The sequence below is a fragment of the Lacerta agilis genome, chromosome 5 (genome assembly GCF_009819535.1).
Source record: "Lacerta agilis isolate rLacAgi1 chromosome 5, rLacAgi1.pri, whole genome shotgun sequence".
NCBI classification, from domain to species: domain Eukaryota; kingdom Metazoa; phylum Chordata; class Lepidosauria; order Squamata; family Lacertidae; genus Lacerta; species Lacerta agilis.
The window spans coordinates 25,748,806-25,766,634 of NC_046316.1; the positions used below are offsets into that span (position 1 = coordinate 25,748,806).

The 17,829-nt window shown below is 40.7% G+C and overlaps 1 protein-coding gene across 1 annotated transcript; it reads left to right on the forward strand.

The window, feature by feature from the left end:
- Positions 1 to 3,969: 3,969 nt before the first annotated feature.
- Positions 3,970 to 17,269, forward strand: SIRT1 (sirtuin 1). Its single transcript, XM_033148050.1, has 9 exons — positions 3,970 to 4,513; positions 5,348 to 5,464; positions 6,498 to 6,739; positions 8,335 to 8,487; positions 10,063 to 10,210; positions 10,734 to 10,813; positions 12,659 to 12,845; positions 13,167 to 13,742; positions 16,535 to 17,269. The coding sequence occupies exons 1-9, from the start codon at positions 3,970 to 3,972 to the stop codon at positions 16,846 to 16,848; spliced, it is 2,361 nt and encodes a 786-aa protein (XP_033003941.1). The 3' UTR covers positions 16,849 to 17,269.
- The last annotated feature ends 560 nt before the right edge of the window (positions 17,270 to 17,829 follow it).

Sequence of the window (17,829 nt, forward strand, 5' to 3'; positions counted from 1 at the left end):
GAGCATAAAAATATTTTTTTGCCATAGTCTTAGTTTTAGAAATTAACTGCTTTGATATAAACTGTAATTCCTGATTCAATTTGATTTGATAAGGCATTGTTGCAATTTGTTCACATTTATTTCTTTTAATAGTTATTATAATAGTTATTTGATGGAGCTACAAAGTATGTTCCTTCTCTCTTGTGAGAATAAGAAAATCAAATCCAGATAATTTAGAACAATATATTTTAAAAGTATTTATAAAGGGCACATAATGCAATTTAAAAGATGATGCAACAAATAACACAGAGGAATAAGTGCCAACATCTAAATAGATTCTTGCCATTAGTTTGCCTATGTACCGGTAGTTGCAAAACACTGTGTACAAGTCTGTTTGCCCAATCTTTTTACAACTGAGAGTACTAGCATGACGTGCAGTATGATGAAATCTAATATTTGAAGTTCTGACAGATGTGGGTATTATGTTTTCCCCCAGCTTCATTTATTTTTTAAAAAAACCTCCTGTGCTTAAAGTTCCTGTTTACAGGGTAACATCCAGAAATATAGTACTGTAATAAGGAACAGACCATCCCAACTTCAGTCTAATTTGCAGTGGGAAAGGTAACATCCCTGAATGGTCTGGAGGATTTCTGTATTGATTTGGAAGAAGAATTAGAAGGTGGAGTTCACTCTCGCTGAAAGTCATACACTGCAATTAATAGCTGTCATTAATATCTATCACCAGTTATAACATAATAGGACCAGTTCAGCCAGCTTATTGGAAAATGCTTCATTTATTTAGTTCATCATGTACCAAAATAACTGTCCCACAGTTAATTGCAAGGCCTTGGGCAAATACTTGTGCACTGAACCCTATATACAGAAAAAGAGTATACAGGTGTCTCATACTGGTCACCAGCTATAATGTGGATCATCAGGGAAGCAGAACAGGATGGAGTCCCTGCCATTCAAAAGCACCACATTTACAACAGAGGAAACCCTTCAAATTCTTGTAGAGAATGAAGTTGCAGTTCTTCCCACAAGGCATAATTAACCTATGCAATTTGCTACCATATGGTGTTGCTACCAGTTTGGATGGCTTTAAAACTGGATTAGAAAATTGATGGAAGATATAGCTGCTTGTCATGATGGCTGTGTGATGTCTGTCTCCATTATCAGGGAAATAATGTCTGTGAATACCAGGATCATGAGGCAGGAAAAGCTTTTGTGCTCATGTCCTGCTTGGGGGGCGGGTGCTCCATAGCCATCTATTTGGTCTCTGTGGGAACAGAATACTGCTTCCCACCTCTTTTCCAGAGGACTAGATGGCACTAAGGTTCCTCTCCAGCCTTTTCATTTCATGGTCCCCAATTAGTCCTATTGAAACAGTTATTAGTTCTCTGTTTTCTTTTCAAAGTTTTTAACAATATGTTAATGAATACTATTTATTGAGGATCTTACGGTAGGTGCCTTGCGCAGTGCGATCCTTCACATATTTACTAGGAGTAAGGTGCACGTCCCCCAGTAAGAATACAATCTGAACCATGTATGTTTATTTAGTAGTCTCATTGCATTCAGTGGAGCTCACTCTTACACAAGTATGTTCAGGATTGCAACATTAGTCACTGAACCATTGCATGAACACTTGCAAATTTCAGTCATATGAAAAAGAAACATAGTTTTGCTTTTTATAAAAAGTACATGCAAAATTGAAACAATTGGTATTCCTGTGAAAAAAAAATCCCAGCATAATTGTTTACATTGTGCCTAGAAATGATATAGCTTATTTGAATGTCAGCCTTCAAGAATGGAAACAAACAAATAAGGCAAAAAAACACCTTTGTCTGAATGCAATTCTAAACTAACTAAGAAGAAAGGGGAGGGGAGAGAATGAGGTATCTAAGCATGGGGATGGGTGAATAGGTAGAAATTGAGAAGTAAGTTACAGAGCAATATTAACTATAGAAAGTAATGCAAATTACACCAATTTAGGTTACTAGTGGCAAGCTCTGTTTAGGGTGAATTCAGAGGAATTTGCCTTATGACACACTTTGTGGAGGGTTTTTATCCTTTCCTGCTCCTGCCCCACTCCCAGAACATCCCTTTTGGGGAACTTGCACTCCACATTGGCTGTGCTGGGGTGAAGTCCTTGTGCCAGCATATCACCAGCTCAGCCATGGCTGAGCCAAGAGATCCCCCAAACCCACCAAATCCAAACTCTCTTACCCTGACGGATCTTGGGTTAGGATTATGCTGGAGTCCTGATTATTTAGGAAATAACTAAAATACAACATCTGCATTGAAGAGCATGTTGAGATGTCTGTGTAATATATTAAGGTGACAGATATCTATTTATTGAGGTCCTGTTAGAAGTGAAAAAGCTGGTCAGGTTATTTATACACCAAATTCAGGAACAAATCAAGTGAAAAACAGCTGGCACAGACATACCCTAAGGCAATTTTAGTGGGTGTGTGAGTCCTTTGGAAAGCACCCAGTGTGACTATAGCTATACCATAATCTTTATGAAACCATTTTTAAAAAACAAACAAACCTGAAAAACAGGTTAATGATGCATTGAAATGAATTGCCATGTCCACAAGTATGGAAAATATGTCTGACTAAATATGTCAGGCTCTTAACCTGAATTGACTTGTGGGTGTTTTCAACTTGAGGGTGCTAAACTTATGAGATGCCATGCTTGGCATCTTTCCTTTGTCTCCTTTACAAACAAATTCAACCTGAAAATTATGTTTGAGTGCAAAAGAGAGAGGTTAACTTCTACTGCACTCTGTCTTGATTATAGATTTATATTTATAGAGATGCCAAAACAGGAGCTATGAATCTTACTTAAAAAGCAAAAGGAAACCCAGAACAGCATGAAAAATAATTTGCATTCCTAAACACGTTCCTTCTGAAGCCTGCCCCAGTTTATCTGGCGTCGTGTATATCTGTAGATGACTCGCACAGGATGCTGAATTAGTTGCCTATTTTTATCTGCTTTTTATGTATAGCGTTGTGGCGCTTAAACTTCGCAGCTTTACTTTACATTTGCATAAAATGTAAAGCTTTAAAGTATTTAAAACAGGTAAGCATTTCAGTGGGAGTGTTTCCAATCTGATGCTTATTTTAATGAGTGCATTATTAAATCCCACCTTTAACTATTTTAATGTGTGTAGTATTTCATCCTGCTGAAGGCGGCGGCCTTCTGCTGCCTCTTAAGGCACCTCCTCTCATGACACCTTTCCAGAACTTGCTGCGGCTCCCGACCCACTAGCGCCCCTTCCCTTCTTTACAGCCTTTGCCCAGGCAAAGCATAACCCGGGAGCTGCTCGCCCACCCATCCCTCGCTGCTGCTTCTCGGCTGCGTCTTCAACGAGTTGCTGCGTCAGCCTCTTTCCTCCCTCAGTTCTTTTGTTATTCTCCTTCCGCTTTTATTCATTTTTTTGGGGGGGCACACACACGAAACACTACAAAAGCATTTAACGATCTTCTCCCTATCCATGTTCACTCAGAAATAAATCCTACTAAATTCAAAGGGATTCTCCCCTACTCCGCCCGGCCCTGCATAAGTTACGTTAGAATCCAAAGGAATTCGTTACGGTATTTTTAGCTTCAAGTTTTATTATAAAAGATTCGACAGAATATGGGGGAATTCTTTTTTTTTTTTTTAATATACTGTCGGACACGTCAGAAAAATTCTGGGGGCGTCACGTGACTGCGGAGTCCGCAACTTAGCTGTCTCATCATTTCAGCCCCCGCTTTCCCCCACCAGCGCGCGCTCGGCGTCACGTGATCTAGTTTGTTGTTGTTGCGGCTCTACGCTGGGCGGCTGCCCGCGTGGGCGTCGACGGGGTCACGTGACGTGTTTAAATCTCTGTGTGGTGCGGGAGGTGTGGGGGGGGGCTGTCTTTTCCGTCTACGGGGAAAGGTGGGGGGTGAGAGCGAGCGGGCGGAGAGAGGGAGGGAGGGAGTAGTTGCTCCTTCTCCAAGATGGCGGACGGGGAGACGCCGCTCCTCCAGTGCCGGAGCGGCGGCCGCGGCAGCAGCGGCGGCGGCGCTGTGTCAAGCGCCTCGGAGAGCCCGGAGCCAGCTGTGAAGCGTCAACGCCGGTGCTTCACTGACAGCGCCGGCCCAGCTGCGAAAGAAGCCGGCGAAGAGGCGGAGGCGCCTCTTTACATAGGAAGCGCCGCCGAGGAGGCCCTGGCGGAGGAGGAAGAGGTTGCTGCTGCTTCCTCTGTCAACAGCGAGCCGGGAGAGGCCTCCGTAGCGGTGGGAGAAAGAGGAGGAGAGGAAGGCTGGAGCTGCGCGGGCGCTGGGCTGAGGCGGTGGGGCCTGGCCCGAGAGGAGCCGCCGCCGCCACCGCCGCAGCCACTACTACTGCAGCAGTTGTCGCCGCCGCCGCCGCTGCCGAGGTGGTGGCCGAGCCAAGGGGAGGGAGCAGAGGCGGCGCTCGCCGGAGACGCAGCGGAGGCGGCCATTGGCTGCGGGGCGGCGCAGTGTTCGAACGGCGCTGCGGAGGCGGCCGCGCGCCCAGGTGAGGAGCCGCTCCAGAGGCGGAGGGGCGGCAGGTGGGTGCAGGGAAGCGACCAGGTCACGGAGGAGGAGCTGTATCAGCACCGCTCGGCCTGCTCTTTAGCGCTACGGGAGTATCAGTCGCAAGGAGATACCCGAGAACACCGGCATCCTCTTGTAACCCCAGCTCAATGGGAATCGCGCTGTCGGGGCTGGGGGAAGTAAAGGCACTGCTTGGTCCTTCTCCCTCCCTCCCCCCCCCCCCCGATCTTCAAGAGCCGAAGGCCTTGGGAAATCCTCCTAAACACAGTCTTAATGTTTGCAGTAATCTGTGGCTCCTCCCATCCCATCCGCTTGTCACCGCGGGAGCGGTTGGGGGAAGAGAGCTGGGAGAAGGCGACTAAACGTGCAGCCTGGTCCTATACACGTTTGTTCTAACTGCATATAACTTGCAGCCTTGATCAGCAGCCTGTGCCTGGGAGGGTAAAGTTGACCGAAGATCGTTTCACTTGGGCTGAAGGTTTGCTTAGTAGCAAAAAACTAGTAATCTCATGCAGAATACAGGGATCTTGGGCAAGCTAGGTTTTTCTGACTTCTATGGCAAGTGCATAATGTGGAGGCGGAGCACCCTCTTCTATGCAACTTTTGAAGATACAGAAGTTAAAGCAAATCTTACACACATTATTTTGATGGCACCTAAAGCTTACATAAATGAGTATGAATCATGTAAACATTATTAAAGCCCAGTTTAAAAGGAATCTTCTATTACTTCTTGTCGGTGAAGTACAGCATAACTTGTTCTATATGTGATGGCACTACTTTTATCTGATAATTGTTTTCCTCTAATGTCTTTCAGACAATATGTTTTTTAGTGATGAAATAATTGCAAACGGCTTCCATTCCTGTGAGAGTGATGAAGATGATAGAGCCTCTCATGCAAGCTCCAGTGATTGGACTCCGAGGCCACGTATAGGTAGATATTTAGAATTCAATCTAGGAGTTATAATTAAATATCTTTTAAGATTACACCTTCATTCTTGCTTTTATTTTCTTGGGCAAGTCATATTTTTATATTTGTGACACTGTTGTCTTTCCTTCATGTAAGTCTGAACTGTGGGTGGTTTGTTGAGGTGCCTGTGTATTTTGCTGCTTATCATGGCATGAACAGGAGTTGCACCTTGGAAGAGTAGCTGAGTGGCAAATTGCCCCTGCTTCTATCCTTTCATATTATCACCTCTACACTGCACAGAACTGTAGAGTGCTCTATCTCTTTCTTCAGCTCTAAATCCAGAATTGGCAATTGAGGGCAAGCAGCCTCTCCGAGGTGCAAGCCTTAAGCAGCGTGTATGGAGGTCCTGGGCTGCCCAGACAAGACCCCCTCCCACACTTGCTCATGTGGTCCAAAGGAAAGGAAAGGAATACATTTGGCACCAGCTTGGCGGCAGGAGTTGTGGGAAGGAGGCATACAAGACACCATCCAAGCACCTTAGGGACTCCACTTCTAATTTTGGCAGAGTTTACTCCCATGCCTTTTCTTCTCCCAAAGATAGCAGGTATAGATTGTTCCTCAGGGTTTACTCCCAAAGCCTTTTCACATTACATGTAGTTTTGTGATCCCCCCCCCCAATTTTTTTCTTTGTTTTATGCAGCAACTGAGGTTGCAGTCTGAATTGGGGATTAATTCTGCCCTACCCCTTGAATTGTTTTCTTACTGAAAATAATCTCCTTAGCTGCTTTTACCCCACAAAGGAAAAAAGATATGGGAACCAATTATCCTATTCGTGGAATTAATACAAAAATGCTGTGGTTATTTGTTGCTCACAGGATGCCTCACTCATAATGCCAGTGCATGCCCTTTTGTGTGCAGTACATTACACATTTTTCAGATTGGTATGCTACTTGCTCTGTTGAAAATGTGATAAACGTAAAAAATGTTGTAGAATTTTCTCCATCAGGTTGAATATTCTGCACCAGCCAGATGACAATTGCTTCATTTTCTATTACAGGCCCATACACTTTTGTCCAACAACATCTCATGCTAGGCACAGATCCACGTGCAATTCTGAAAGACTTGTTGCCAGAAACTATACCTCCTCCTGAGCTTGATGACATGACGTTATGGCAAATTGTTATTAATATCCTGTCAGAACCACCTAAAAGAAAAAAGAGAAAAGATATTAATACTATAGAGGATGCTGTGAAACTACTACAAGAGTGCAAAAAAATAATTGTCTTAACAGGAGCTGGGGTATGTATCTAATGTTAAATAGAATAAGTGGAACATTATTTGAGATTTTAATTATTCTGATGCAAGTATGTGGATCATGTGAATGGATTGCTCTCTGCTGTGCTACGGTAATGCTAGAGTTGCTCCTGGGCAGATCTTTTTCTATATCCAACACCAGCAAGGTCTGGTTGTCAATATCACAAAGCTCACAGTTCATAAGGAAAATATTTATATCCTACATGCCCAAACATGCTTAAGGAAAGATACCTGTGTTCCCTAGTGGGCAAATAACTGTGAATGTTGTAGCAAATGCAATGATTTTAAGACCATGTACCTTTCATCATGGGCAACAATTCTGTACTGCGGCCCAGATTAAACTAGTTGCACTTGTGGTAGCCAGTGCAACAAGTGCCATTCGTGTCCTCCCCACCCCCAATCAGATTTGGAGGGGTGGGAGAACTCATGGAAAAGCGTGTGGTGGGGGGGGGGGAGAGCATTTCTCCAAACAAGCAGGCAGAGTCTCATTGTGCATCCTGCAGAGCACCTGAGCAAAGGGATGAGCAACTAACTTCTGCCACTAGCACGAAGGAACATTTACAGTCATACCTCAGGTTGCGAATGCTGCGGGTTATGTTTTTTCGGGTTGCGCTCTGCGCCGAACCCGGAAATACCGGAACGGGTTACTTCCGGGTTTTGGTGCATGTGCAGAAGCGCCAAATTGCGTCACGCGCAGACGCAGCGCTGTGGGTTGTGGACATGCCTCCATCACAGATTACATCCACAACCCAAGCATCCACTGTAATTCCCTTGCTCTGATACTGTAAGGACTGACCTTTCATTGAGGCACTAGCAGCTACCCTTGTTTCTGTAGTTCAAGTATATGCAAGTGAATCTTCAAAGGTAGGTAGAAAGGCTAAGGAAAGTAACTGATTTCTGGTAACACACTACTTTTGGCCAGCCTCCAGGAGACTGAGGCAGCAGAGTATTTGAAGCCTATTTCCAAACCATTGTAGAATCATAGAATTTTACAGTTGGACAGGGCTAGTAAAGCATTTGACAAAGTTTTAGGAAGTAAGTGGTAGAACTTGGCAGCGATGCTCATTTGTATCATATACAATGACTTCAGTTGGAGTGCAAGCAGAAGCTTGTTCTGCAGCAACTAATGCCCTGAATAGAATCACACTACCTACTTTCATTTGTCTGGAACCAATATGATCCCTGTTAAGAAAAGTCTTAATGGTTTTGAAGTGACTGAACTGAAACGTTAATTAACTCTGCAGTTCTCTAGCCTGTATGCATATTGTGTTGGATTCTCATAAGTAGTTTTGCTATAGTTGTAAGTGGAATTTCCTAATCTGCAGGTTTCTTAGGTACCTGAATAATGGATAGTTCTAAAAAAAAAAAGTATTATTTTATTTGCCAAAAGAAAATAAGCAAACAGTCGGGGTGTGTGACTATTTTTAGTTAATTATTTAGTTATTAAAAGCATTTATAAACCGCTCACTTTTTAAAAATCTCTATAAACATTAAATTTTACAGTGTATAGTCCCAAATATTTTACAGCAACAAATGTTGTTATACAATTGATCTTTATTATGGTATGTTACCCATTTCAGGTATCTGTTTCTTGTGGAATCCCTGACTTCAGATCAAGAGATGGTATCTATGCACGCCTTGCAGTAGATTTCCCAGATCTTCCTGATCCTCAAGCAATGTTTGATATTGATTACTTCAGGAAAGATCCAAGGCCGTTTTTTAAGTTTGCAAAGGTGCCTTTTCTCTCTTGCTTATATGAAAAACAGATACATTTAAACAGTCTATAAACTTTATGTATCTAAAACAAAGACAGTTTTCCACAAAGCTGTTACGCCCTTATATGAGCAAAGGGGCACATTGATTATTGCACCAATATAAAATCGCAAATAATGATGTCATGCATGCTTTGTAGTGTGTTTGAGTAATAATCAGTGCTCTCTTTCTCTTGTAGTGGTTCTTATTTTTATGGGATATAAAGAAACTAAAGAAGCCAAAGTTTATAGAGTAACTATCACTGTTGCTTCTCCTGTTAAGAAGGCACTACTCTTTTTTTACTCGATACAGTAGCGATATGCTTATAACAAATAGGTGGAGTCAAATGTGTGAGTGAAGTTTAGCTTACACAGTAGAACTTCATCTTCCTCTCCAGCCCTCCTCCCACCGCTGGTCCGCCCCCCAAAAAGAGTTTCAGGTGATCCCCTTCCCTACTCTGAATCAGATTTTGATGGTGTCTGGATGGGGAGAGGAAAGTGAAATACTTCAGTGTGACTAGAAGTCTATTCCACTCATAGACAGTTTTGAATACAATCAACTGTTTAAATGATATTATGATTTATGACTTTAAAATAGCATTGCATACACTGAATCTTGTTTGATGGTGGCAGGTGGGGAAAACTAATTTTCTGATGTTGAGCAATAATATTGTTTTGGAAGCTTCCCACTTTATGAACAAATTGTATTCTTTCATAAAATTAATAACATAATTAATGAAAATAGCACAAGCTAAGCTGACCAACTTGAATACGTACAATGCTAGTAAAATGTAAAATCAAAAGCTTTTTCAATGGGTATTCAATTATATTTCACTGATGCCTCAGAACATACCGGTGGTGCCTCGGAACATACCGATAATTCCCACGTAAAAGGGGGCTGCCTGTATACTTTTTTTAGTTCAACCTATAATTCATTTGGGGATCTTTCTGGCTGTAGGATTGTGGATGCTAAATAGCTTTTCTTTTCACTCATACTTTTAATGATCAACACTGATCAACAGTTTTAATGATCAACATTTTGGGGACTTAGAAGATACAATTTTTCAGAGGAGTGGGTTGTATTAAGGTTGTGTGCATGCAGAGTACCACTCACAAAACTGGACTTCCCCTTTCTCTCTTCTCCCTGTACTGCCTCAAAATACCATTTGAAGGCTCCTGCAGCCCTCTGGAGCAGATTTTGAGGGTCCCTGGAGGTCTTCAAAGGAAAGGATAGGAGGGGAAAGTTCTGTTGCACATGGAAGTATGCTATGCTATCAGAACAGCAGCATTGGACACGTCTCCATATTTAAACTGTGCATAGCATGTCATATGTTCAATGGGGGTGGCGGGAGATGGTGTATATATTTTTCCCATTTGAGTTAATGATGTATGTTAGTAGTATTTTCTCCAAGTCTAAAGGTTAACACAAGTTACAATCAGTTTAAGAAAATGTTGGTTCTAGTAAGCAATAGCTAATGTATGGTGGCTGACCTTTAAACAAAAACTGAATTGTGATATTAGCAAAATTTATTTTTCACTTTTTAAAAAATTCTACAGGAAATATATCCTGGGCAGTTTCAACCATCTCTCTGTCATAAATTTATAGCTTTGATGGATAAAGAAAAAAAACTACTTCGCAATTATACTCAGAACATAGATACACTGGAACAAGTGGCAGGAATTCAAAGGATAATCCAATGTCATGGTTAGTAAATCTTAAATTCTATCTAGATCTCATGTTAATTTTAATGTGCATGATAGTGGATACGTGGAATCTTTCAGCATTTTGCATCATCTGTCACTTGGTTAGTTCCTGGAGAATATAGAATAAGATAAATGTTTTGAACTGTACATTTATGGATACATCTGAAAAGGATTGTACTTCCACTCCCTGACAGTGAATTCTATTGCAGTGCCCATAGATTTTCAGGATGAACAAATGAAATAAAACAACAATGGATGGGTGGTATTCAACTAATTCATACTTTGAATAGACCCATTGGAATCCAAGGGTTTGCTTACAGTGGGTCTACTCTAAGTATGACTAACATTGGATATCACCCAGTGAATTTTACCATCTAAGTGTGAACATGCAAATTAGTCGTATATGTTTGTATGTGTTCCTATTCTCAGATCAGTATGACTAGAATAAGCTAGGTCGGTTAATATTTGAATCCAGACAACTGCATACATCTTTATTTGCTTTCTGGTGTGTTTATGTGTTTCAGGTTCCTTTGCAACAGCTTCTTGCCTCATCTGTAAATACAAAGTTGATTGTGAAGTTGTTCGAGGAGACATTTTCAATCAGGTACATTTAAGGCTGCATTCATAAACAGGCTTAAGGAATAAGGCTCACTAAGCTTAACTGATCTTCTGTGCAAACATGATTAGGAATGCACTGTAAAATTATCAGATAAAATGTTACCCTTACATCTAGAAATGTGAACTGTAGCAGTTGAAGAATTCAATTTACATAGAAGCAGTTGTAGTTCTCCAGACAAGTGCAGTTCTTATTTATTATCATTGTTGCACGCCACTCCAATCTCCAAGCAGTGCGAGATTCCAGAGGTTCCAGGCGTTTACTTAGGGGTTCAGAAAACTAGCCTGGCTTGATTGGCTTTTAACACTTGCTGGATCCAGGGATTATAGGGGTCTGGAACCCTCCCAACCCCAAATCTCATAACATTATATTTATATTTCACCATTGCTTCAGTTGAGCTCAAGGCAGCTTGGAAAGATTCTTCAAAGTAGAATATTTCTTGTAGGTTAGTTCAGATGTGACTCTTGACCTGTCATTCACTGGAGGACACTTCAACTTTTATTTCCCTAAGTATTTTAGCTCAGCTGCCTAAGATTAAAGCTAGCAGTGTCAGAATGCTTTCAGTCCACCTTCCATTTGGGAAGGGAAAGTTTCAGGGATATAATTTGTAAACTCTAGGGACAGAAGCAGCTTTGGGGAAAAGACTGAAGATTAGGATGAGGGAATCTAAAGGACGGGGGTCTGGAGACAAGGTGGTTAAATCAAGGATGCATAGTGACAGTAGACTGAGAATTGGGAGGAAAGGCTTTATGAGACTAGGAAAGGAGGAACTAAGGCATCCCTGGAAACTACTACCCTGCAAAAATTATTATAAGCCTGCTAAGAGGCTAGTAGCCTGGGTTTCCATGCTGGCTATGAAAACACATGACTCTAATGTTTAATTGATGCATCTTCATTGTATGCATCATAATCTGTTTCTGTAAAATAGAGAATACATACATGAGGCAATCCTTCACAAAAGCTGATAAATATGCAACATGTGCTGTGCTTCTCTTTGTTGGGACAGATGAGAGGAAATATCTGTAAATTATTCATAGACTAGTTCTCTGGGAAATTGTAATCTCTAACATTTTCACGAGTTTAAAAATAATTTGTTCAGGTGTGTCAGGGAACCACCCTCGCAGCGGGAGGTCTTGTCGATGTACCAAGAGCCCCAACACCTCCTCAGTAGTGAGACCTCCTCAAGCGGGAAGAGCGGCACCTTCTCCAGCCGGGAGGGGGCAGGCTGAAAACAGCCAGGCGAGACAAGGGCTTGGAGATGCTGCTGAGACCCCCAGCATGCCTCATGAGTTTCGCTCTGAGGGGAGCACGCCACTTCCGTCGCCCCAGTTGCACAGAGGGGTCAAAAGGAGACTGGGGAGGCGGCGCTTTGGGGTGCCGAAATTATTGTGTTGGGGTCGCAGCCAGAAACCGGCACTCCCGGATTCTGCGAGTGACTAGGACGGTCATGTTTTCACGTTCTCTGCACTGTAAATAGTCTGCACCATTAAACTCTTAAAAGACAGTTGAGACTCATGCCTGATTACCAGTACTCATGAGCAACCTTAACACAGATCTGACAAGGTGCTTCATGAAAAAACTGGTTAAAGTATTAGTCTTCCTCTATTGAATACAATTATTAAAGAATACAATTCATACTTGCATGTCATCATCAGTTTTGTTACACTTGGAATATTATTTAGAAAAGCTGTGGATTATAACATCAGACATTTTTTGAGCAATCTGAACTTAATAAATCTGTTGCAGCTAATGTTTTGACCCAGTGATTTGTGCATTGAATTTAGCTTCTATAAAACTAAAACTAAAAATATTAATTCAACCTTCTGTATGCAGGTTGTTCCTAGATGTCCCAGGTGCTCACCTGATGAACCACTTGCCATCATGAAGCCAGAAATAGTGTTCTTTGGTGAAAATCTACCTGAGCAGTTTCATAGGGCCATGAAGTATGACAAAGATGAGGTTGATCTTCTCATTGTTATCGGGTCTTCACTTAAAGTAAGACCAGTTGCATTAATTCCAAGTAAGTGTTGATTGCTCATCTCTTGGGCATAGGGAGGGGAGTCTGTTTCAGAATAAATATATTAGGAGCTTCCATACAACTGTCATGCTGTACAGTGCTGGAATTATTGAATTTAGAGAGCTTTTTAGATCTGGAAGGAATATAAGAGCAAGGAGTGTATTTATCTTGCATACTCTTAAGTAATATTGCAGACGCAGAATTCTAGGTCACTTTTTAGTGCATTTACAAGTAGTTCCTAAAACTAATTGTCACATTTGTTAATAATAGTTGACATTATATTTCTGTAACATTCATTTTATTTTATTTTTCTTAAACATGTAGGTTCTATCCCACATGAAGTGCCTCAGATTCTAATTAATAGGGAACCATTGCCTCATCTACACTTCGACGTGGAGCTTCTTGGTGACTGTGATGTCATTATCAATGAATTATGTCATAGATTAGGTGGTGAATATACAAAACTTTGTAGCAATTCAGTCAAACTTTCAGAAATAACAGAGAAGCCTCCCAGACCGCACAAAGAATTTGAAATACATTCAGCTGAATTACCACCTACTCCTCTAAACATTTCTGAATATTCTAGTTCACCTGAAAGAATTGCACCACAACATTCTCAGGTGGTACGTTCAGAGCAATCTTCTGACTATAAAGCAGGAAATTCTGATGCTTCCTTGGAGTCTAAAGAGAATTGTGTAGAAGAAAAAATTCAAGAAGTTCAAAACTCTTTAGAAAATGTTGAAAGTCTTTCTGACCATCTAGAAAACCCAGAACATGTGAAGGAAAATGGATCTAACCAAGAGGAAAACAAAGAGAGAAGTGAAAAAACATCTGTTGAAACACTGAGAAAATGTTGGGTTAATAGATGTGCAAAAGAGCAGATTAGCAAGCGACTTGATGGTAAGTGCTTAAATAATTTGCAAACACCACTACATTCAAATTAAACAATACTTTCAAAGTATTAAACACAGCAATTTTGTTTTAAAGAGTTCAGTCAGTAATGAACAGCATTTTGTAAAAATGTCCTGATCTTGCAACCAGAGATATAAACAAAAACATGTACATCCACTTCAATAAAAAATACTTAGATTTATGTTGGTGCAGTACAATAGGAAATCTAGAACAAATGAAAGAATTCCTCTGACTGAACCAGCTGATTACTTCAAATGTTTGCAACCTTTCAAACTACATGTAGGGGATATGAACTGAATTTACTTTGTATGCTTTCAAAACTAATGTCTGCATTTCTAATATACTTGTTTTATCTCTTTGCTTTTCTGCCTTACAAAGCTACTGTCAGACCCATATGAAATGAGATATCTATTTATAATTATATCCCACTTTGTCCCTGAAGGTGTTTAAAAAAGTGTGGGCAAAATCCAAATTAGGCTATTTGTAATAAAACAATGTAGTAATCTTTGTTTTGTTCTAAAATGCAACAAATCTAGAAAGGCAATCAGCTTTGAAACATTGATAAACACTTATGGTTGATGAAGTTGTGCAGTGCCTTTAAGTCAACTCCCATCACCATCATTTGGCATGACTATTGGTCAAGGATCATGGGAGTTGTAGTCCACAATAACTGGCATCACATAGGTTACCACTGGTTTCAGCAATTAGGCTGCAGTCCAGACCTCTGATCTGCCACAGGTAGTGTGACAGGGGTAGCACTATCCCTCCACCCAGCCCAAAACAGCTGTCCTGGGGGCTAGCCCCCAAACAGGATGTGCCAGGGAGGGGTTGAGCCAACCAGGGATACCCTGGATCCCAATGGCCCCACTGCCATCACTTAACCCTCACACCAACTCCAGGCTGGCAGAGCACAGGTGGGGGTCCGCTTGTCTTCCTTTATTATGCCCCATCTGGATTGAGTGGTGCAACCACAGATATGGTAACTCCCACCACTCACATTATGCCCCATGGCTACCCATCTGAGGTTGGGATAGATCTGAGAGTTTTTCTAGTGACAAGTACTATTTTTCTTTTTATATGTCCAGTCTTTCTTATCCACATTGTATTATAATGCCTCAACACTATATCCCCTTAACCTAGAGTAAGGATTATTGAGTTCAATGTGGCTTACTTCTGAAAAGACATATATAAGTTTGTGCTGTCAAGTACATTATGGGCGATTCCACACAATCTAAAAAGTGGCAATGGGAATGGCACTTCTGTGTGTCATGTGATGAGGAGGGGAATTTACATATCCCTGTGGATATTTCCCCCCTGCATCTCCCTACAGGAAATATGCACATCTTTTGTTTCTCTTTCCCCTCTTCTTTCCCACTCCCTCATATTTCCACAAAATCCAGAAGCAGCAAGAGGGGGAAGGGTCAATTCAGATAATCCTCAAACATGATTTGCAGGATTCGAAATTACTTCTGCACTTTTGAGCAGCATTGCTTGCCTGATTAGGACATCATGACAAAATTAAGTTTTGCTTTAAGCAGGAAGAGGATCTTGAGTGCATGGGGGTTGGGGGAGAACATGGACATAGTCTCACTCCTGAAAATCTAAAACAAGGTTTGAAGGATTATCTAAAATAACCAACCCAAATTTTAAGATGCAGACTTCTGTTACTACCACTGCTTTAAGGCATCCAAATCAACTCAGTTGCTGCAAGAAAAACCTGAAAGAATTGGGGAACTTGTTTTTTCTCAGTTTACAAGGATTGGTGCACATGGCAGTAGTTTTCAGTGCCAAGCTATTTATATGAAGCCATTCCTTAAATGGACTATGTTAGTTTTCTCCACACCATCCAATTTCTTCTTCTTTTTGCAGTGGCATATAGAAAATTGACTTGGTATTTGTGGTGGCTTTCCTTGTAGAAGTTGTAGTGTGCACACCAGCACCAAGTTTCTAGTTCCTATCTGCCAGATGTGAAGCATGGATATGTTTTTTGCATTACAAACTGTATTAATATGGCATTCAAGTTCAGAATGTCTAATAGTATACTGGAGATAAAAATATGATTTTCTGAGTAAAACAAAATCTCACTTAGATGCCTGGAATGGGAGAGACCCTACAAAACCACCACCCAGCACGAACAGGTTGCAGCAATACCAAGAGTTGTACAGGCCTTTTAGTGTAGCTTGCAATTGCACAGCCCATCAAAAATGGTATTTCTGTCAACTTGCTTTTAATAAGCCTTTAGATGGTAAGCTCTGAAGCGATTGCTGTATTTCTTTGATAACAGTCATTGGCACAGTCTGATGTCATTGCTTATTAAGATGTATCTTTGAGAAAAGGGAAAGAAGTAGATTGTAGACTACATAATTAAACCACAGGAATTACTTACACAGTCATAACCGTTTCCCTTCCTTCAAGATCTTTGATTGTGGCCACCAGTAAATGAGAGTGGAAGGGAGCTCTTCCTTTGAGACAATATTGGAATGTGTACATTATGTGTACAGTGAAAAACTTGGAGGGGGGGTGCTGAATAGTGAATGCCTTCATATGTTGCTGAATCCAGTTAAGCACATAGCAGCATGTAGTGAGCCTTTAAAAAGGGATTCCATAGTCAACAACATGTGAAATTAAAGTGTAATAAATTTTATGTATACCTATTTCCTTACCTAGAAACAGTAGTGTTTAAAATAATGACAACCCATAAGCATTAATGTATCACATTTAGGACTTCTTGGGATTATTAATGCTGAAATAACTATTCTTGCTAATCAAACATGTTTCAGGTACCCAATACTTGTTTTTACCACCAAATCGCTATATTTTCCATGGTGCTGAGGTATACTCGGACTCTGAAGATGATGTCATATCCTCCAGCTCTTGTGGAAGTAGCAGCGATAGTGGGTCCTGTCATAGTCCAAGCTTAGACATAGAAGACGAAAGTGAAATTGAAGAGTTCTATAACGGTATAGAAGAAGAAGATCCTCCTGACAGAGAAGAGGAGAATGGATATGGAGAAGATGGAATTGAGCTTCAGGAATCTGAGTCTGTGCCGGTAAATGAAGCTGTAGGATTTGACCATTCGACAGACAAACTATAAAGTAATTACTGACTGGTTTCAGGAACTTTCCCACCAGCATTAGCAGTTTTTGGCATGTTGGAATGAATGTGTACTGAATTTAGAGCAAGGAAAATATAAGGATGTAATGTTTATAAGCAACTAGAATAGATTTTCATGCATAGTTTTCTAACTTTTCCAATTAAATTCTATAAAGGCACACTCAACACTAATCTTTTTGAATTTTGAAGGTACCAAGTATCTTTTTACTGTCACTCATTCGTTTTTTTTTAAGTTTAATCTGTGTGAGCTGTGTGTGTGTACATATACAGTATTTTTGCTTAACAAATTTCAACCTTTTTTTTAAACCATTTTGAAAAAGCCATTGGAATGTTAATATAAAGGGAACAGCTAATCTAGACCAAAGAATGGTATTTTCACACCTCTTGCTTTGTAACACTTTGATTTACTGTATTTAAAGTCTCCTCCACCCCCCCCCCAGCTCTGTTACTGCATAATCTGTTTTAACACTGGTATTTTCCCAAAAGTTAGTATGGCAGCTATGTTTCTTAACATTAGTCTTCATGTTGAAATGCATGTGAGCATATTGAAATTAGGCATCATAGTGAATACCTGGAAATCCCTGACAACTTTGATTATTAGAAAGTGCTACTGCAAAACAAAAAACTTCCTGTGGATATGTAATAGTGCCTATTGGCTTGCAAAATTATAGCAAAATGGTGTTCAGTTAAATAGTAACTCATTAAACTTTTTTGTGACACACAAAGGGTAGGTGGAACAGGAAGTCAGTATACAAAGCTAGCACTTAATGTATAAAATCTTTTGTGAATGCTGCCAAAATGTGAATATGTAAATGTACTGAAGGTGTGTATATAATATTCAGGATATGGGAGCAGTCTCCAAAAGAGCTTCTGTACCCAACACAAACCCTTAAAAGGAGAAACTTAAACTTCCAATATAAAACAGAAAGTTCAGTTTAAGCATAAGTTTAAAATATGCTGT

Coding starts and splice junctions, on each gene's coding strand:
- SIRT1 (XM_033148050.1), top strand. CDS start 3,970: ATGGCGGACGGGGAGACGCCGCTCCTCCAGTGCCGGAGCGGCGGCCGC. Junction 5,465..6,497: donor GACTCCGAGGCCACGTATAG/GTAGATATTTAG, acceptor TTTCTATTACAG/GCCCATACACTTTTGTCCAA. Junction 10,814..12,658: donor GAGGAGACATTTTCAATCAG/GTACATTTAAGG, acceptor TTCTGTATGCAG/GTTGTTCCTAGATGTCCCAG.